The sequence below is a fragment of the Sander lucioperca genome, chromosome 9 (genome assembly GCF_008315115.2).
Source record: "Sander lucioperca isolate FBNREF2018 chromosome 9, SLUC_FBN_1.2, whole genome shotgun sequence".
NCBI classification, from domain to species: domain Eukaryota; kingdom Metazoa; phylum Chordata; class Actinopteri; order Perciformes; family Percidae; genus Sander; species Sander lucioperca.
The window spans coordinates 2,937,584-2,959,433 of record NC_050181.1 but is presented as its reverse complement, the minus strand read 5'-3'; the positions used below and the strand labels follow the sequence as shown (position 1 = coordinate 2,959,433).

Below are 21,850 nucleotides of genomic sequence, written 5' to 3'. Positions count from 1 at the left end.
CATGAATCCTTTGCTCACTGACACACATGACATGCTTTCTGTAAAGACTCATAGTTGAGTCACAGTTGACGCATTGCAGACGTTCTGCTGATGTCAATTTGCAGATGGCGTGCCTGAATCAGAAACAATACAATACTAGTCCTGAAAAAGATATATTTGAATTATTTTTTATTTATCAAGCAAAAATACTATTTTATATTATTACAATTTGAATATTTGCCACTTTGGAATCTGTGAAACTGCGATGGTCATTTCTCATTATTTCTGACATTTATAGCTATAGTGCGTAGTTTCTGCCGCCCCCATGAGGAATTCTAAGTAATGACAACAAAACTGTCCACGTCCACATGATACAAGCCTTCCATGACGACGCACTGCCCTTCTCTGCCCCCCACCCCCACCCCACCCTCCTCCTCCACGCAGTTGCTTGTAGCCAAGGAGGACACGGAGGATTAAAAAAACTTAATGGACTCTTCAGAAGAGATAATTATCTTCATTCGAGTTTCTGCGCGGGAAAGTCACCGGACGCCACAATCTTCTGAACATAGCCATACTGAGAAATACAGAGAGAGTTGTGAGGAGCTCATAGTCTTAATTAGCTTTGTAGCAACTCATTTGGCAATGGCTTGAATGTAACGGACGTTCATTAATATCAAAAAGTTACGCACTAAAGCTTTAACACAAAACGATTTATCAAAAAACAAATGACCAACAGTTTATTCGACTATGAAAATAATCCTATAACCTGCTTTGATCCATACCTAATTATACAAGGTCTGAAAAACTGGGAGCACTAACACTCTTCATGGCTAGGCCTTTATTTGGCATGCCACTTAAGCAGAGAGGTGGGGAAGGCCTCTGGAGAGACAGAGGCCGCTGATACCACAGGATCATCATCCTCGGCATAACTCAGACACTCAGCTGGTAAATGTTATGTGGTGGCATGCCACGAGTACCTCAGTTGTCACCTCTGTTAGTAAGATTAGGCTCTGGCATAATGAAGTGACAGATGATGAGTGCTGGGTATGACCACCGGGTGCTAATCCAGAGAACAGAGACAGAGAGGGAGAGGGTTGGACTTGACAGACAGAGAGGTAGACAGACACTGGAGCGTTTGGAAAAATGGTATGTCAGTTTTGCTGATGTCTATAGTAACAGTAGCCTCCAATTTGACATCCACCAAACATTGGTTTTCAGTTTTTTTTCCTCTTTTTGGCTTTTCCTTGACCTCCTTAAAAGAACAAGCTATGTTTCCCAGGGCCCAGCTATTTGAAGCTCATAGTTTTGGTCATCCAAAGTTTTCTGTTCAAACTCAAGCCGTTCAGACACTGTCCCCACTTACATTTCCACAATGGCAGGGTCCTGGGGGCCAGACCATAGCCGCCCTACACTCTGCCCACAGTTGAGTTGCCTCTGGCAGTACTACTGCGTGCTTTGTGTGCTGATTCTGGCCGCCGATCAGGGAAACCCCACAGTCTCTCCATGGTGAATGTCGAACGCCCTGCCAAGACCATTATGCATCCCTTCAATGGCCGTGAATAGCAGCACACTACAGTACAGAAGATTTGAGAGATGTGCAATTCACCCAGGGCTACAATGCGAGACCATGACACAGATACCGACATTGGTGAACTGAACTTATTCCTGACATGGCTTCTCTTTGTTGTGTCTTTGAGTCTTTTTCTTTTTTCCAACAACAAAACAAATTGTGATAAAATGTGTCCTACGTTGCACTGCACAGGAAATATGAAAACAGTTAATTCCATGACACAGTTAGTGAACAAAGTCTAAACAAGCATTAGTCTTAAAAGCCAGGGTGTGACTTAGTGTGGCTGAGTGAATGACAGCGGGAGGCCTATTATGTACACATTTAACAGTCTTAAATATGGGGATTAAAGCTCTTTCCATAATTTCACCACAATGTTTACGTACAACACACTGTACCACACTGACCTACTAACCTCGAGGACACAAAAATCAATCCTAATGCCATTCTCCTGAACTCTATATATTTATCTGTCTCTTTCTGATGACCAGAGAAATTACCAAACTATAACATCTCTAATACCCACTCTCCTTAATATTTTCTGCCTATAATAGTCCCTCTGTAGTCATTCTAAGTTGCTTGTCAGATCAGTGTCAAAAATGTAAATCTAACAGAATTGGATTTGAAATGTTATCTACATTTAGCACAGAAATACATCTGTCTATTAATTTAAAACTCATGCAGCGTTTCCCAGCACTCCCACAGTCCAGTGGCATATTGTGGTAGTGGATATCAAGATGAGTCACATCAGCTAGCAGGCAGCTGGCAGGCTAGCAGTATCAGCCTATCCCGTTAATCTTACGATTAGCCTTCACTGATCCCATCAGGACTGCCTGGATCTGGGGTGCAAAGCCTAAAGGTTTATCCTGCAAGTCCGCCCTCACCCACACAACACAAATGGGGCGCACATACAAATACACTGCACACCCCAAATAGTTGAGCGTTTTCTAATACTAACCATAGAGGCAACATATTCCAACACAAAAGCCAGGAAACTGGAGCTTGCAATGCCTACGCCTCACTGTCCCTCACTGACGTGTCTGTGGGCCCCAATGTGTTTCAAGAGGATCGCGGTAGTGAAATGTGTCACGGAGGTCAGACCCAGAAGTTAAAGGGGCAAATTCTGCGCTCTTCTGACACATGAGGGGTAGGGGGTCTGGGGGTGTTGGGCAGCAGCCAAGTGACATGCCGTGACAGGCCTCAAGGCTTCTTAAAGTAGGGAGGCATGGAAAGCACAAAAGCAAACACTTATACATTGCAACCACAAATACACACAGACACATGTGAGTACATTCACTCAATGTGTGCAAACACCCACACAATTACATACCTGTCAAATGGTGGATCTAATGACTAAAATAAACCTGCCAACCTCTCACAACTACCATTTGGCAAGTTAAACAGCATTTGGATACACCATATAAATTATACAGTTATTTTATGACGATAAACTCTGTATTATTGTGAAATACCTGGCCACATTTTCAGCTGTGTCTGTGAGCTCAGCATGCATGCGCGCTCTCTTGCCATAATATGCTCCATCATGGCAGTTAGTTTAGGAAGTTTCATGGGCACCGACTGGACAGAGAAAATAATCGTCTTACTGATGGGAAAAAGGAAAGCTGGTGGCAATTACCTTCCTGACTCTGTGTCCTCAGGTCAAAAGGGGACCGGCCATAAACGCCTGGACACCAACAGAGACAGACCTCTGACCATGCAAGCCTTGTTTCACTCTCCCTGCAGCCACTAACATCAGCTGGTTGAAGAAGCCTTGGCTGTTTAAATTTATGGCACAATGTCATTCTGTGTCATGAACGAACAATGCATGTATTCATCCTGACACGAATGCAAAAGGAGATAGTAATCCTGCTACTTTTTAGCATATGAAGATAGAAATGTCTCATCATAAAATAATAAATGAATACATTCTTTCTCACCCTTGCTTTTTTTGTTGTCACTGATGTGTACAGGTGTTAACACTCCTGCCATTACCTATCGTGTCTTCAACAGGATGATGTCAGAGCAACGATAATTATGTTCCTTTTTCCTGCTTAATGTGTTTGACAAGCTCAACAAGAATATTATACACACTTGCCAAATAGGCAGGCTACTCTGTCAGACAAAGGGATTGAAGCCTGGTGCTCTGGATGCCAAACAGCTGAAGACACTTTAATTATCATGAAACCTATTGCATGATGTCATTCTATTGCAACCTATTCACTCACCAGCAAATTAGGGCAAAGCTTGAGTGGCAGGACATTTTTTAATTCCTAGCTGTTATTGCTATTAAAACATATTTATAAGTTAGAGCATATTGTCATTAAATGATTCAAGGTAACAGACTAGGTTTTACTTTTCCATTCATGCCCTGCGAGGAATTTTTCAGCTGTTACAGTGCAGCTTGAGGAGAACTGAATGAAAAAGTCTGGGATGTACCATTACAATTTAGGGGGTTACTAATTTGACATGCATTAAGTATCTGTGAGTGGAATTCACGTAATACAATGTTATTGTGCAGAGTATACTTATAAAGGCTTCTTTTTTTGGAATAAGAAATATAAACTTGCTTGGGTGTGTTTTACGTGACAATGAATCCTGCGAGAAAAATAACTTCTGCCTTCTGTGGCAGCAGGTTGGACCATGCCAAGATGATGTTACGAACAGCCTTTTAAAGTCGCTCCACTTCCGAGATGAAGCAAAGTAGATCTCCACTGCACAGCAAGAAGGCGAGGACTGACAATCTATCTGTCTGAAATAGCCCCAGTTAGACAGGATATGTTGAGAATACACAGTTGGACTTTGGGATGTTTTATGGACTCGGAATCGAAGTCGGAGTTTTCTTTTCGTCCAAATCTATGTAGGACGTGGCGTCTGCAATTGCATTGAAATAGGTCTAAATGTGCGTGCATTTTTTTTGATTAGCATACTCGCAAAGACAACAGCAGCAACCTGGACTACTATTTTGAAACAGGAATGGTTTATCCTCCCGAAGGTTTATTCTACATCGAAATGGATCAAGCACCACCAGGTAAGTTAGGGTTAAAGGCAACCATTGTCTGATCTGCAGGGGGTCAGAACACGTTTTATTCGTTTTTGTACTTTCTCCTTTTGCTCGCATCATCTTGTGTCATGTCGGTAATAAAGCTGACATCTGACAAATGCTGTGCAGGTGTTAGTAAAAACGTTATAATGGCCAGGTCTGTCCTCAGTGCTGAGCTTCCCCAGTGGCATTGCCCAGGCATGCATAGCGCAATTCACTTGCCAATTACGTAATACCTTTCGGTAGACCAGGCGCAGTGGCGTTTCTTTTGTCCCAGCGCATATGACAAACTTGGACACAAATGCATGGCGGTTTTGCATCTCCTCGTGAGCCAAAATGGTTTACCAAAGGCGTGTGACAGTGTAAATAGTGCATTTTAAAGGGAATATAGTTGCACAGGGTGCGTTAATGAGCGCCGCATGAAACGACCGCTTTGTTCTCCTCTGCAGCCAGCCGTGGTTAATTTGTGTGCTAGCTCTGAAAGTAGGATAGAGGCAAGCAGACTAGACAGCTCGTCTCATGACTTAACTCCGGCAACTCACGAACACTTCATTTTTTCTTGACATTTTGTCATTTGACCTCCGCGTTATTACATTGTCTTAACAGTGTATTGACACTTGTATTCCGGTCCTATTATGTCTTATTCTAAATAACCACCTAGCTCATTTGATTTGACTTTAGTTAGACTAATAAAAAATGCACAATAATGTTAGCCCCCGTGCATTAATAATTTGAAGATGATTATTAAAAATTACAGTTGATATACTACAATATAGTATGAACTTAAAGTGGACAGTAGTGACACATCATAAGAACAATGCAGATGCCCTGTATTGTTCCTATAAGGTGTGTGTGCTGTATAGATGTTTCAGTGACAAATCTGTGTTTGGTTATTAAGACTTAATTTACTCTTTATTTTCTGGATTGGACACAGGACAAAAGCCAAGCTACATGCGTGACTGAGTTGATTTTTATTGTATTATTCCACACTTGCATTACGTGGCTCGTGTGTGTGTGTGTGTGTGTGTGTGTGTGTGTGTGTGTGTGTGTGTGTGTGTGTGTGTGTGTGTGTGTGTGTGTGTGGGTGTGTGTGTGTGTGTGTTTCAAAAGCCAGTAGAGTTTCTTGGCAGGAGACAGAAAGAGGAAGGTGTGCAGATTTAATTTTGCTGAGTTCAGGAGCCGCGGCTTCGCGTTTTGCGCCTGCCACTGTGCTGCTGCACCTGCCTTTTGTTTATTTTAAGGTCAGAAAAAGAGGAGAGCGGATGGTGGGAGAAAACCACATTTTCTCCTTTCTGTGAGTGCTCTTGTATTCTCCCTAACTACCTCATGAAAGGCACTTTTGTCCTGCAGTGAAATATATCGCCCTTCACCTCCTCTTGATGCGGTCTGCCCTCCTTTTTCATTTTTAGGAAAACGCTTAGTCTTTCAGCCAGACTCACAGATCTTATGCCTTTAAGGTTGACGGAAAACTTAGGACGATCTAAGTGTGCAATCATTATAAAATGGGAGGGGTGGTCCAAGAGGCTCTAAATATAATTTATGGTTTATTTGATGCCTTTCATGCACTTCAGGACAGTGCCAGAGGCTGCTGCAAACTTTAGAAGTTGCACTTTAATCTACTTTGCAAGAGTTTGAAGGCAACTAGACGCCTAATTCTGCGAATTTCTGGAATAATAAAATAAATCATATTTCATTTTAGTTTACTAATAGTGCTCAGAAATGAGGACTAACTGCCACATTTCCTTTTTTAGTGCTGACCACACTTGGTAATGATATGGCAAGTGATATCTCTTGGAAACATGCCTGGGCTTGTCCTCAGATCTTGACAGGCTCCAGAGAGAGAGAGAGAGAGAGAGAGAGAACTGCATTTCCTAAACACGCATACACGCGCACATCCTTGATTGCAGTAGGTGCATTAGATTGAGGAAGTCATGTTTACAGTACATCACTTGATCTCACAACAGATCAATACTTTACAATGTCTGATAGATCTCTTTCTAAGAATCTGCTAGCCCACTCCTTTGCATTTAATTTTCTTATCTGTCTGTCTCTTTTGCTTGCAGCTCTCCCTCCCAGGTCAACAAAGCCAGTGCACTCCACCATGAACAACAACTGCCCTGCGCCACCTACATATACACTACAGGACGCTGAATGGTACTGGGGAGACATAACAAGGTAAAGTATCTTCACTTTAAACATGCCATAATTCTTACAAACACTGAGTTTGTGTTGTTTGATTGTTTAACGTATTGGTATGTTAGATTCGCTAACTGTTCACGGATTTTCCCTCAGGGATGAGGTGAACGAGAAGCTCCGAGACGCACCTGATGGCTCCTTTGTGGTGCGCGATGCATCCACAAAGCTGCAAGGAGACTTTACGCTGACGTTAAGGTAGGCAGAAGGGAAAGAGAAATCTAATCCTAACAGCACTGCCACAAATATCATCAACGGGGTTTACATTTGATTTTACATTAATAATCAAATTTTTGTGCTTTGCCGTTTCACTTTCTCAGGAAAGACGGACACAACAAGCTGATCAAGATTTACCACCGTGATGGGAAGTACGGCTTCTCGGACCCCCTCACATTCACTTCAGTAGTGGAGCTCATTTGGCACTATCAGCACCATCCGTTGGTGGAATACAACGCCACGCTGGACCTAATGCTTACCCATCCCGTGTCCCGTTTCCAGCAGGTTAGTGAACACCATTATTCTGTTTTTGGATAAAAATGTCGGTCAATATTTTGATATTGCAAAAAATGTTTGATACAGGATAATAGTTTTTTGTTAAATACGGATGATTAGGAATTGTACATATTTAAGTGTCTTTTTTTTTTTTAGGTGAAAGAGGACAGTGTCGATGTCGCTGGAAGAAAGCTCAAGGAGGTTCACTGTCAGTATCAAGAGAAGTCAAAGGAGTTTGATCATCTTTATGAAGCCTTCACAAAGACCTCGCAGGTAAAACAAACGCATTAAACTAACTCTGATGGTCTCTCATGTCTGTGCTAAGACCAATACATCAGTAGAATCAGTAGAATTTGTGTCCATCAGTCTCCTGAGTATTTTTTTTATTTAGTGGACGTATTCTTTGTGATGCAGGAGATCCAGATGAAGCGAACGGCAATTGAGGCCTTTAACGAGACAATGCTGATCTTTGAGGAGCAGTGTCGTGAACAGGAGCGTTACGGAGAGGAGATTGAGATGAACAATCAGTCCGAGGGAGCTGACAAAGATCTGGAGAGGTACTTCATTACATTATCCAAAAAAAGCACCCCTAAATGTAGTTTAAATTTGGTTGCATGTGGAACCACGTTTATTGATCTGTATTCAGACCTGTGACCTTTTGTTTCCCTCTCGTTAGCTTTCTAATAAATTATGAGAAGCTGAAGTGTCGTCTCGGGGAGATCTACGACAGCAAAATCCATCTGGAGGAAGACTTGAGGACGCAGGTGGAGGACTACAGAGAGACTGACAGGAAGATGAACAGCTTGCGGCCTGACCTCATCCAGCTACGCAACATCAGAGACCTGTACCTCAAGTAAGTATATTGTTTGTGGTGTCTGTGGAAAATGATTTGTGTAGCTGCTCTGTGAAGTATAACTATTCTATATTAAAATCAAACCTTTCTTTACACCTCTCCTTGCAGCTGGCTTAATCACAAAGGCGTCAGGCAGAAACGCATAAATGACTGGCTGGGGATACTGAGCGACAGCCTTGATGAGTAAGTTCCAACAAATTCTTTTTGGAAACAATGTTAAAGAGTGCAACTTGTAAATGAGAGAGAATAGTAACAGAACAGTTACGGAGGTGTAACAGTACGACTCTTTGTTTTTTCAGCACATATGTGTTGAAGGGAGACGAGAAGAATTTGCCGCATCAGGATGAGACAAATTGGTTTGTTGGAGAACTGAGCCGGACGCAGGCTGAGGAGATGCTTCAAGGTAAAGCTCCTGGAACGTTCTTGATCCGCGAGAGCAGCAAACAGGGATGCTACGCCTGCTCTGTTGTGTAAGTATATCATTTTGGAAAAGCAGTATCTGGAGAATGCTTTGAGAGTAATATTACGCATTGATGTAATTGTGTGACACTCATTGATGTGATTATTTTTTTTTTCATTCATTACAGTGTGAATGAAGAAGTGAAGCATTGTATGATCTACAGCACACCGCAAGGATACGGCTTTGCTGAGCCCTACGATGCCCACTGCACACTGAAAGACCTTGTCCTGCACTATCGCCTGCACTCCTTAGCGCAACACAATGACGCCCTGGATGTTCGGCTGTCACATCCAGTACACGCCAAAGATGCAGCCACGCCTTCTCAACACGCAGAGGAACACAAACTCTTACAGACTCCAAAACACACGGTGGGGCTCCCGCCTGCCGCTCCAGAAATGTAATCCAACGGTAAAAAGACAAAAGGACATGTTTACTGTATCCTGCGAGAATGACTGCATCGAGGTGCATTGTGTAAAGTTTTGCACTACAGTGATTCCATCGGTTTTTGTGAATGGGATTTCACAGATTGAAGTGGGACTGGAACTTGAATGTCAGCTTGAACTTTTGTTTTCAAAGAGACTGTTTAAGCTTTTAATACTTTTTTTTTTTGTACTTCATTTATTGCCGCTTGTTTAATGGACACCTTTTTTTAGTAGGGATGTTGAAAACCAGAAAATTGCTCACTGACATCCGGTGCTGCACCTTTGTTTGACTTCAGCTTTTAAAACTAGAGTTGATGTTGCTAGAGATGTCAATTTCCCTAGTTACAATTGATTAAGTTCTGACAAATAGTATAGTAATATTTGTGCCTCATTCTTGCGCATGTGATGGCAAATTTTGAGCACAGAAAAATATTTTTCTAAGCACATACATTATATTTAGAGAACTTTATCATGCAAAGAGAATTTTAATTTGAGTGACAATAATAATTTTGTCCTCCAAAATGTATTAACCTGGTTTGCTAATATCCACATTAGCACACTCTCAATAACCTCTTTTACTGTGTTTTCCACATTTGCCCCGTTAATGTGTAAATTGAATTACATGGTTTAGAAGCTACTACATCTCATTTTATGAGAATGTCATGAGGTTGTTTATAATAATTAGTCAATAAAGTCAGCTAGATATGTAAATATTAGAGTCAATTCAGGTTTCTACATTTATAATACCTTGGATGAGTAGCTGGCAATCACCAAGGTAGCCGACTAGCTACTGCATATATGGCAGACGTCAGTTCGCAACCTAACAAGATCGCTTGGCTGCAAGCTAATAAAGTATAGACTAACTAATAAAGGTTATATGTATGTCACCAAAACTGTATGAACTACTATTGTGGGGCTGCAGATCATTCTTCTAGTGCTCCCCTACTCCCCTGGTAACTGATAATACTAACAATCAGCTTTGGAGACACACAGCCAATCAGAAATGACCTACTCCAACTTTTCTGATAGGCTAACATTGTGGCACACTGTAACACTCTGTCAAGTTGAGCACCCAGACAAACCTTTGAGCGCGCAGAGCAGAGATGTTGAGAAACACTGAACTAGTGTCCGATCACAAAGAGCATTTAGAGGGGAAATTTATAAAACTGAGGTGCTCCTATGTGGATATTAGAAAACACTGTAACAAGTGCATGGAGCACAAAATAGATTTTTGTTCGCTTAAATTAAATAATTCTTTGCGTGACAATTTCTCTACAAAATATAACTCATGTGATTCTACAAACTCTTTGTGTGCAAAATGTCCCATTGCGTGCTCAGGAATAAGAAATACGTTAATACTACTTTGTGTAGGAGGAAAATGTTTTCTGTCATACTGGTTTGGTGGACCAAACCATTTTTGGGTAAATGCCACATGTGAATATGTGAAAAGTCGTGGTGCAGCTTGACAATTTGCCCCTTTCTTAACATAAATTCATATACAATGGATAAGTATGTAGCATTAACATCCTGTAGAATACCATTGTAAGAGAGCATACTCAAATGTTATACCCATTGACCAAAGCACTTGATAGTGAGCAAAAATACATCCCTTTAAGTCTGGTAATTGCAATTGGGAGGGCAATTTATGTACACCTGCTGATGTGCTGATCAAAACATAATCTGAAGTACTGTATGTTATATTCTGTTACTCAAAGAAGTATAAGCTTTTTGTATTCTATATATATTTTTTCTATAAACACGCCACAAGATGAAAGCTTGAAGAAAGTGCAATCCAACAGTATTTCTATTGTTGCAATGTATGACGATGATGATGGTGGTGAAGGTAATGCTGTTATGAGAGGTTGACATTTGCCACAAAAATGCACTCTCTTTGGTGGTGTCGGTATGATGTGGCCTCCGATGTTTGTGTGAACTGCCAGAGGTCCGGAAGTATCCTGCCTCCATTACTTGAACTGTGGCATTGCTCGAGCTATGAATGTTTTTCATGACATGTAGGCTGCATAGCTTAAGAGGAAAGGAATCCATGTTGAACTTGGCACATTTTTCAAGTTTGAGGACAATAGATACTCTGTACAGAGAAACTGTAAAATGTATTTCTGAGGTTGGTTTATGGAAGGAGGGTGATTAAGCCTCTTATAAAAATATAACTCCACTGGGGGATTGAGGAAACTACTCGGGTGAAGCTATGTGAGATCCTGACCTTTTTCTTGCTGAAAGACAATAAACTGATGAGGGTTTTGTCAATGTACGTAATCCATTGGATTTTTTTTTCATGGTCTATTGCTGATACTGTGCGAGCAATGCACAGTGTCAGTTTATTATTTAAGGTACATTTTTTTTCTGACATGGGTAGAAAAATGATTAAATACAAAGCATAGAATCACTTAAAGTGAGATAACTAGTTATATGAAATTCACCGTCCTTCTCTAGTGGAGCCATTGCAGTCCGATGAGCTTATCCTTGGGTCAGAAGAGATAGGAGACAGCGAGGGCACTGGAGGACAGACTGTGGACAGATGGAAGAGAAAGGAAGCGATAAGACAATGGCAGGATATGTGCAGGCCCTTTCCCTACTCAGCCAGGCCTAGTGTTGAGTCACTAGAAAACAATCTATCAAACCTACTTCGCTTAGAACGTGCTGTATTGTTAAACACAATTTTTCTGAAGTTCCCGTGAAAGGAATGCAGCTCGACTGTAAACATTTAGTACCAGCTAGCTTGAGAGCAGCTTGAGTTTTGTCTCTAGAACTTAATCACACAGTCAAGACCAGTATTAGCTCATAAATACACAAATGTGTGTACATTATAATTTTGTTTTTATTAACTTTAGCACCATCTACAAAGAAACACTTGTGTAAACCCTAGGATAAAGCCACTGCTAATGATGATGATGATGACCCTGGGTGACCGTGACACCACCATTGCCCTCCATGACCAGAGCAACAGGTGGCCTGTTTCAACCATAACATAAGGTCTGTGTTAGGTAGGGATTAATGAGGTACAGAGGGCAGGGATGTACTGGGGGAGAGCCTCAGTTCCAGGCCACGGATTACTCCCTCTTACCTGTGTCAGCACAGAGAGCTGTTGGACAGACAAGCATGCTATTCGGCTAGGATGGACCAGATGTAGGGGAGATAGATGGATGGATGGATAGATAGATAGATAGATAGGATAGACTGTACCAGCGCTGAGTCACACTCAGTCTGCGTGAGAGTCCTAAAGGCAGGGACAGAGTGGGTAGAGAAAGTGTGTGGGGTAGACAGAAAGGGAAAGAGGAGGGACAGGAAAGAGCGCATTTTTCTAACTCCTGTACAGGATGGTATAAAAAATGAAGGCTAGAAAGGTCAAGCAAGTGACCTGAAAAACAGTCCAACCTGGCTTTACCCCAAAGCCATTTGCTTTCACAGCAATATAGCTTACACTGCCCAGTCCTATTTTCCTTAGCTCCCTGAATCTTAATACAAGATTTTCTATGGTTTAATCTATGTAAAAGCCCAGCCCCCACGCATGTTTCTTACTCATACATACACAGCACGTCTACTTTCCTCCCTTTCTATTTCACCTCAGTCGCATAACTGGCTCGTTTAAATTCATAGTAATTTTGCTTTATAGTCCTCAATTTAAATAAGTCCTGGCTGGAGGGGCAGCAGGACGAATTACCTTTGGAGTCACGCCTAAAATACACACACCATCAACTGTCTCGCAGGCTCTCAGAAAAAGAGGTTTTCGCTTTTGGCAGCAGCCAATCGCGTCTTTCCTCCCCTCTGTCTCCGTCCGATTCCACAGTTTTCACGCTACCAAAGAGCCAATAGGAGGCCGAGAACGTGTAGGGTATCGGCCAATCAGCGGCCAGTTGCTATGTTGGAGGCAGAATCGATAAGAGTTCTTTTTTTTTTTCTCCTCTCTTTTTTACTACCTCACATACACGCTGGCTGAAGGCAAGAGATCCTGTTGCCTGCCAAGCAGCATGTAGGCTATGGACTGAACCATTAAACATACCAGCTCCACATTTTCTTTTAAGCCTGTCTAATACCAAATAAAAGCTAGTTTGTCTGTATATTGAGTTTGTATCTATTTATTTAAGAATGTAGGGTTACAGGTTGATCACCCGAGGTGTTGAGGTCATGGAAAAGCTAGGAAATTAAGTTGGAAAATTGTTTCCATGCCTGGAGGAATTATGGTAATTGATGCACATCAAACAAGTTTCAGAATGAAAAGTCTGTCGTGAAAGTTGTTACATAAGCTTTTATTCCTCTTTAAGCATTTTTTTCTTTAAAATCTTTGCTTTCCTTTGAAAGAGCAGCCAAAATAACAACATGTCTGATTACTTACAGTAAACCCCAATGTGCAGTAGTGGCTAAACAACATCTTGAATGCTACAGTGAATATTGTAAATATTCAACAAAATGTTTAGTATAACACTAAACCCATAACACTAAAGTCATATGTCCAATGATTCTATGAATTGCAGCTTTAATTTGTATTTTAAGTTGAATAAATGATAAAGTGATCACACTGTAATGTGAGGTGACACTGAGCCAGCTCTTATAGGGGGATAACATAATGCTGCTTGCTGACAAACCATTCAGGAGAAATTCCAATCCTGATCCACAGCCAAATCAGATTTGCAGATACCATCTTAAGAAGGAAAGGAAGACGATCCCCCCTCCTTGAAACAGGTAGAGCAGGACACTGACTCAACTCTAAAATAATAACTTTCCTTTTGGATAAATGCTCAACAGTTTGCATGACATACATATTACATTGTACTTCGACTTCTCAAGGAAAATCCTCACTAATGATTTGAGCTGTAATAAATGAAGGACATCAGCGTCCCTCAAGCTCTCAGGACAATGTCATTGCGGGAGTTCGGCTCTCAAATAGATTAAAAAAGAACCAGCAGGCACATGGCCAGCAAACTAATGTCCACAGGACTGAAAGACTGCAGATGACAGAGAGGCTTCAGAGATCAAATCAGAAACCAGCTAGGTCTGAAAGCATAATACAATATGTACATTGTAGGTGGTGAACTCAGCCAAGGGTTACGTGGTTCACAAGTCCTGTCAGGCGAGGAAAGAAGCTTTGTCTGGCAAAATCATAACAGATATGTAGAGGACATGAAATTGTATTATTTACAAATTGAAATACCCTCAGCATACAACAGGGATTTTTACAGTATAAGTTATGGGCAATATTATGGAAATAATAATAAAAACTCCTACCACAGAGAGCTGAAATTACTTGTTTTGCATTATCTGGTTCAATTTAAAGCCAATCATAAGTACTCAGTAAACGTTGAACTCTACCTACTCCCATAAGAACCCTTAAGCTGTCAGTTTAATGATGTTTTTCTTTCCTGGTGAAAGCAACGTCTAGCCAAAGGACAGAGCTCTGATGAAAAAGTCAGACATACCCTGCACTTAAAACAGAATGGTAATTATGGTGACTGCTTTCCATAGGATGACCCTTACACTTTACTTTTTCTCCCACTACATGGAAGATTCTGGGAGCAAGGCAAACACAGTCTGCTTCCCATCACCACAATGGAGAGACATGGTGAATGGTGAAACTAATCATCATGTTCATGACAAGCAAAAACATTGCCTATAGGAGAAAATAAATGAGAGACTACTAGAGCCATGCCCAACAGAAAAAAGGCTTAATCACACTGTAACAGAACCACTTTCATCAAAAGAAGTGTCACTACATTTCAAATTCATTTTAGCACCTCACCTACTTATTAAAACCTGTTTTACAAGAGACACCTGCCCAGGCAGCAGCATAAAGAACAAAAGGCAAAGAAAAATAAACATTCATATTACAAAATGAAACACAGAAAGCCTAAACACTAGGGATAATGCATAGACATTCTCTCATTAAGCTTAATTTAAAGGATTTATCAGAGGCTTGTTTTATGCCTCTGGTAATGAAGTCATTAGCTACCAACAAAAAACAACAAATGTGTCAGTTATTTAAACCGACTTCTGATGAGCATATTATCATGCTGGACTTGTAGAGAACATGTATGTCCCTATACCATGCATAATACGTTGAATGAAAGGAAGCTGTTGTCCAACTTCAAAAGTGACAGTGCTCGTACCACCAATGAGAAAAAACTAATCTTATTTGAGGATGAATGATACATTCTTCTTCCAAATTTTCACCTTGTTGGATTTCTCTGATCAGCATTTAAATGGGATGATTTGAAAAATAAATCACATCACAGGTTAAACATTGTCAGGTTCAAGTTTACTCATTGAAAGATCAATGCTAAAAGTCAATTAAATGGGGAAGCTGAATATGATATAACGTAGTATTATTACCATAACATTTTTTTTTTACTTAATGATTAAAAACTATATATTAATTGGCTCAAAGTTAGACAGTTTTCACTGAATCTTTGGCTCACGTTCACAAACTCACTGTAGTCTCTCAGGGCCGGACACGTAACATTTTGAGTCTAGATTTTAGATACTTGGCTGCAAAGAGTTAAAGTGATCATAACTTGTTTTTTTCAAAGCTCATTTAGTTGAGAGGGCGAGCTTTGCGATATATTGGCTTACTAAGAGTCCATTTAAGCTGTATCTAATAATTATAAAATATCCAATTGTTCAGCTGAGATAATGGTCATGGTGGTTACCTTTAGGCAAACAGGACAGACTGGAAATTTTACAATACAGGGCAGCAGGAGGGGAACCCAACCAAGCATGTAGTACAAAGGGTGTCCAGGTTGGCACACATCTATCTTCCTTTGAGTTATAATTAGCCACATATTTTCTAGTACACCACTGGCTGTTATATTCTGGGTGACACATTGAAATAGCAGGAAATACAAGTCAAGTGACAGTTACAGGAGTTTTTTCCTGTAACTGTCACAGGTGTTATTCACCTCAACTCAGTGAACCAGATAGGTCCAGTGGGCCCGAGCAGTGCTTAAAGTTCTGTGTGTAATAACAGGTTTCTTTCCAATATAATATTTAAAAAAAACTGGATGCCAAGCTACTGATTAAAACAAACTGGACGTCCCATTGCGAAGTCTAAGAGTAGGCTAGCTTGTAGGCTTGGTGAAGTCTCCAGTGGAAGAGGTTAGAGCCAACACAGTGGAGGATGGCTACATCTAAAATTACCATTCTGCTGGGGGCTGACATGCTAAGAATACTATGATAATTTACATGGTAGGTTTCTGTGGCTTGTTGTCAAGGACTTTCATTTGATTAGCTGCTTGTTCAAAGGCGAGACTGCCATCTGGTGGTGTGTGTAATGACACACCTGGGTAAACTGACCAAAAAAAGACAATGTATAAAATAATTCAAACTAAAAACTAAATAAGCCATACCTTGGTGTAATTAAAGTTCTGTCTCACAAGAGGGACAACGAGGGTTGCGATAGGCTACAAAAAACGATGTATAAAATGCAACATTCTCGGGGATCTGTTAGTTGTGGCTGGAGATTCAACTACCAGACCAGTGCAGTCGATCCAGAAAGATGTTGTTGACAGTCTGCAGGGTGACGGAAGTTGCCTCCCTGCATCCTCATCAGTAAACTTATGGGTAAGTCGCGGCCAAAAAGAAGCTGAATTTGGGGTTTTTTCTATACAAGTCCGTAATTCTCTGTGAGTTAACACTCTGAGCAGGGGTTAGTCGAGCTGTAAAGTTTTAGTGTCATTCCAATTGATTTTACTGATGATTGTTGAATCCACCCTAGCGAGCTGTCTGTTGGCTAGCACGTCTGGCTTACGGCTGAAGTAGCTGTTTTTTTATGGCCAAAATAGCAACAATGTGACCATCGTGCTTTATCTAGATTTGTTATATATATACACATGTATCGCATATTGCCGACATTCATTGCCACAGTTTTGTGTTGTTACACAACAGTCAAGTGTGTCTGTGAGTGTGACTCTGTGTGTTTTGAGGCTGATGTATTCACCTCGTGTGTCTTTCAGGTCTGTTTTACGCTGAGACTCACTAGAGTGGAGGGTTTTGGAATACTGGGCTCCATGTTAACACAGACCGGCCCCAGCGGTTATGTCCTCCACCTACATGTCAACATCCACTGGTTGTGGTGGTGATGCTGCAGCTGCCATGGCAACACAGGCGTCTGAGCAGGCTCTGCTGACCTCAGACCGCTACGCCAGACTCATCCTGGCCCAGATGAACAAGATGCGGCTCCGCACCGATTTCTGTGATGTGGGGCTGAAGGTTGGCAGCAGGGTCTTCAGGGTCCACCGACTGGTGCTTGCTGCTAGCAGCCCTTACTTCTCTGCTCTGTTTTCTGGGGGAATGAGGGAGGCGGATAAAGAGGAGGTGCAGATCCTTGGAGTGGAGACTGAAGTCTTTGAGGTTTTGCTGGACTTCATATACACAGGTCCGCATCCGCACTGATATCACCATCATTATGTTTCATTAAATTTTTGTAATTTCGTACCATTTTCTGAGTGGAAATATTTACCCTTTCCTGTCAGGCGTGATCAGTGTCACAGTGGAGAACGTCCAGGAGCTGATGGTGGCAGCAGACATGCTGCAGCTGAACGAGGTGGTGTCTATCTGTGGAGAGTTTCTCAAGGGCCACATGGACCCGTCCAACTGTGTGGGCATCTTTCAGTTTCTGGAGCAGATTGCCTGCATGGACATGCTGGAGGTTACTGAGAACTACATCCAAGTTCACTTTCTGGAGGTATGAAACAATATAGGAGGCACTGTCTCTGGTGTTGCTGTCAAACTTTGTTCTGTTTCCATGGCAAAATAAAGCTAGATGTACATAAAATCTGTTATTATTCCGTCTTTATTCAAAACAAGCCCAGTCAAACACCATCAGCTTTTTATCATGATTGTAGTTTTACCATTTCTTTTTGATAAAAGTGCTTCAACTCACACTGAATTTTGAGGTTTGATACTTACAGATTGCCTCTATCATCTGCCTCCCTTTAGGTGTGTGTCACCGATGAGTTCAGGGGCCTGTCCAAGGATCAGCTGGTGAGGCTGCTAAGAAGCGAAGAGCTGAGAATTGAGGATGAGTACCAGGTATTTACTGCAGCCATGGACTGGGTACTCCAAGATGTGGCAAAGAGGAAAAAACATGTAGTGGAAGTGTTGGAACCAGTCCGCTTCCCTCTGCTATCCCCACAGAGACTGTTCAAGTACATAGAGGGTGAGGGGAAACATAACATTTTGCACGCCCCTTTTATATTTGACATACTTATATTCCGATATTGCTGTAAAATTGATTAGGTGACGGATCATAAACAACATCTTGAAATTTTGGCCATTTTGACGTTCATTAAAGGTATTACAGATTTCAGCCTGCGGGTGGCACTGCAGACTCTGCTGAAGGAATACACTGAAGTCACAAAGTCTCCCAAAGAAAATAAGATGTACAGTCAGCTGCAACCAGCCAAGATGAGACCCAGAAGAAAAGCCAGGAAATACCTCTATGCCATAGGTTCGGTTTCAAATCACTTTTTTCAACATTGTAAAGTAACCTGATGAATCCCAATAAGAAGTGTCAGAAATGCCATTTAATCTTGGACTTTTACTTGTTTCCACCTGGCAGGAGGCTACACTCGGCTGCAGGGCGGCCGCTGGAGTGACAGTCGGGCATTGAGCTGTGTGGAGCGCTTCGACACCTTTAACCAGTACTGGACCACCGTGTCGTCACTGCACCAGGCCCGCAGCGGGTTGGGGGTCGCAGTACTGGAGGGAATGATCTATGTGGTAGGAGGTGAGAGACCTGAGGCCGTCTTGTGTTTGTGTTCAAGCCCAAAAATAAAAGAACCTCAACAATCTTCAGTCTGACAAGGAATAATGTTTTTTTTTCTCCACCAGGGGAGAAAGACTCAATGATTTTTGACTGCACTGAGAGATACGACCCAGTGACCAAGCAGTGGGCCGCTGTGGCATCTCTGAACTTTCCGCGTTGTGGAGTTGGCGTCTGTCCCTGCCACGGAGCTCTGTATGCACTTGGTAAATGCCACAGTAGCACCATGTATAACTGAAATACATACAGCACAAACTGGTAGTTTAGTTTTAATAGTTTTAGTTTTCTGTATTTATTGTTTATTTCATAGTAATGTTCAATATGTTTGTTTGTTTGTTTGTTTGTTTATGTATGCACCCGCCACCATGGCAAATTCCTTGTAAGTGTAAGTCTTGTACTTACTTGGCAATAAACCCTTTTCTGATTCTGATTAAAGGAGCACTGCAATCGTTTTCACACGAGGATCAGTTTACTAGCCATAGTGGTTCTCAGCCTGTGAAAACAGTTGTATTTTGGGTGATAGAATCTCATCAACATAGAATATAGAAAACAGAAAACAACATGGAAAATGGGAGAACAAAAAGCGAAATAAGTTCAACTAAATCATTTTGTGAAATGATAATAGTTACGTAGTCAGTGCAATTCAATCGATAAACCGTATATTTTGGGAAACGGACAAAAAGCATAAGCTGATAATTGTACTATACTTCTGTAGGTGGTTGGATTGGCTCTGAGATTGGGAAGACCATGGAGCGGTATGACCCAGAGGAGAACAAGTGGGAGGTCATCGGCAGCATGGCAGTTCCTCGATACTACTTTGGCTGCTGTGAGCTACAAGGTGGGTTCCTCCGCTTTTTTTCAAAAATAAATGTGTAAAATCCAGTGCAACTTAAGTGCTTTTTTATCAGTATTCACAAACACATTCACACGCGCTGAACTCCCCTTCTCACTTGTTACAGTGTATTTCTTCTCTGATGACTTGGACACAGTTTAGTGAAGTAGCTCTGGACTAAATGCTGTTGTCTCTTTCCAGGTTTTATTTACGTGATTGGAGGAATAAGTGACGAAGGAATGGAGCTGCGTTCAGCCGAGGTGTATGACCCTATCTCCCGCCGATGGAGCGCCCTGCCCGTCATGGTCACACGTCGAGCCTATGTGGGCGTCGCCTGTCTCAATAACTGCATTTACGCGGTGGGCGGCTGGAATGAGGCACTGGGTGCACTGGAGACAGTGGAGAAGTACTGCCCAGAAGAGGTAAAGTGGGATTTAATTTTCAGTCAGTTTTCCGTAATATCCGTGTCCTGACATGCTCCTCACCACCGTACTTGTCTTTCTACAGGAGAAATGGGTTGAGGTGGCTTCGATGTCTACTGCTCGTGCAGGCGTGTCAGTGTCAGCAGTTAACGGGCTGCTGTACGCCGTCGGTGGCAGGGCCGCCAGCAGAGACTTCTCTGCCCCGGTGACAGTGGACTCTGTGGAAATCTATGACCCTCACCTGGATACCTGGACTGAAGTTGGAAATATGATCACCAGCCGTTGTGACGGCGGGCTGGCTGTGCTCTGATAGCCAGTATAATTTTCAAATTGTGAGCGTCCATATCAGCACCTGAATCATCCCAAAACTGCATAAAGTGAAGAAAAGCTGCACCTTAAGAAACACAAACGTATGTTTCTGTCTCAAGTAGGCTTTCACGTGATCATATATGTTATTTATACATGGATTAGACATGTTTTTCTTTTGTATTTGTCCACAACATTTGACATTTATTGAACATATGACAGCAGATCTAAAACTGGAAAACTGCCAAAACTGCTTACACTGCTCATCTGTGTCTCTGTTTTCAATTCACGGAATACTTTTACAAGAGTATCAGTGAAAACACACTTATTTTCCTCTCATGTATTTGAAGACAAAGCTATCCTTGAGATAAGGATATTTTCATAGCGGAGGAATTCTATTTTGGATGGACCAGTTTTTTTTTTTCGTTTGGGGAACACTGCTAATAGTTCTTGGATAAGATGTGAAAAGCCCATGTTTTTTTTTAGTTTGCTTTCTCTATTTTCCCTTAAAGAAATGTTTGAGGTGAGTGCATTGCTACTTGGAAGATGTATCAAACCACTTGAGCCTATTTAATAATGGAACCAAAGTTCCAGGGGAAGGGAGTTCTGTAAATAATTATAAACTTGAACAGCACACCACTGTTGGATAATGTTGGAGCTCATCACATTTGCAAGCGGAGTGAAGACGTTGCACAGTAACAGTATTTCCTATCATGTACTGTTATTCCTTTGCAAACAGCAGAATATTAATGTTAAACAGTAATAACATTTCATTGGTCACTTTTCAGACTTAATAAACATATGTGCATGCTGGGTTTAAAATGAACCTGCATTACCTCTCTTCATTTAAGATATTTAAAATGTAATAACTTAAAAGATGGCTCCAGAGGACCCTCCACTGTAAACATCACACTGATTTTACACATACATACAAAAAAACCCCGAGTCGACTGTATACGTTTACAAAAAAGATTTTCTTCACTGTGCAAACAAGACAATATCAGCTCTGCCACTAAACTCAGCACTCATGGATTTACACTGAACATTTATGTTGAATGTTAATCTCCAATAAATCTCATTGTGATTAATTTATGACCTTATAGGTTGTGATGTGTGAAAAGTAACATTTTTACATATTTTAATAAATGTTTAGGTCTCTATCGTATACTGTAGACTCAGAATAGAGTCATAAGAGGCAGGGAGAGACAGTCTTGTAAAAGTTAACATTAATAACATAGAACTGTACCATACTGACTTGTACACGTCTGGAGTTACACAACAATGGAAAGGAAAGGTATGCAAATAGTCCCAATCTTTATCCATTGTCTCCAATTTACACATGTAAAATTGCCATATTGAAACACTTCAATAAGGGTACTTTTTGTCTGTATTTTTCACAGCAAAGAATGTGATTCTACATATGTTTTCTGATAAATGATAAATGTTGAATTTCAAAGTCTTTTGTTGTTTCTAAATGATATGCCACATTGATACGTGTCACATTTTGTCCCA

General features: G+C 41.3%; 2 protein-coding genes across 2 annotated transcripts; both read left to right on the top strand.

Moving 5' to 3' along the window:
* The first annotated feature begins 4,224 nt into the window (after positions 1-4,224).
* Positions 4,225-11,272, top strand: LOC116045807 (phosphatidylinositol 3-kinase regulatory subunit gamma-like). Its single transcript, XM_031293675.2, has 10 exons — positions 4,225-4,574; positions 6,650-6,761; positions 6,879-6,977; positions 7,100-7,280; positions 7,428-7,544; positions 7,686-7,828; positions 7,948-8,124; positions 8,233-8,307; positions 8,424-8,594; positions 8,712-11,272. The coding sequence occupies exons 1-10, from the start codon at positions 4,520-4,522 to the stop codon at positions 8,983-8,985; spliced, it is 1,404 nt and encodes a 467-aa protein (XP_031149535.1). The 5' UTR covers positions 4,225-4,519; the 3' UTR covers positions 8,986-11,272.
* Positions 11,273-16,368: 5,096 nt separating this feature from the next.
* LOC116045802 (intracisternal A particle-promoted polypeptide) lies at positions 16,369-21,787 on the top strand. Its single transcript, XM_031293663.2, has 10 exons — positions 16,369-16,575; positions 16,968-17,389; positions 17,487-17,698; positions 17,953-18,172; positions 18,308-18,463; positions 18,575-18,742; positions 18,847-18,984; positions 19,494-19,616; positions 19,812-20,032; positions 20,118-21,787. Exons 2-10 carry the CDS (start codon positions 17,050-17,052, stop codon positions 20,340-20,342), a joined length of 1,803 nt encoding a protein of 600 aa, XP_031149523.1. The 5' UTR covers positions 16,369-16,575; positions 16,968-17,049; the 3' UTR covers positions 20,343-21,787.
* Positions 21,788-21,850: the final 63 nt, after the last annotated feature.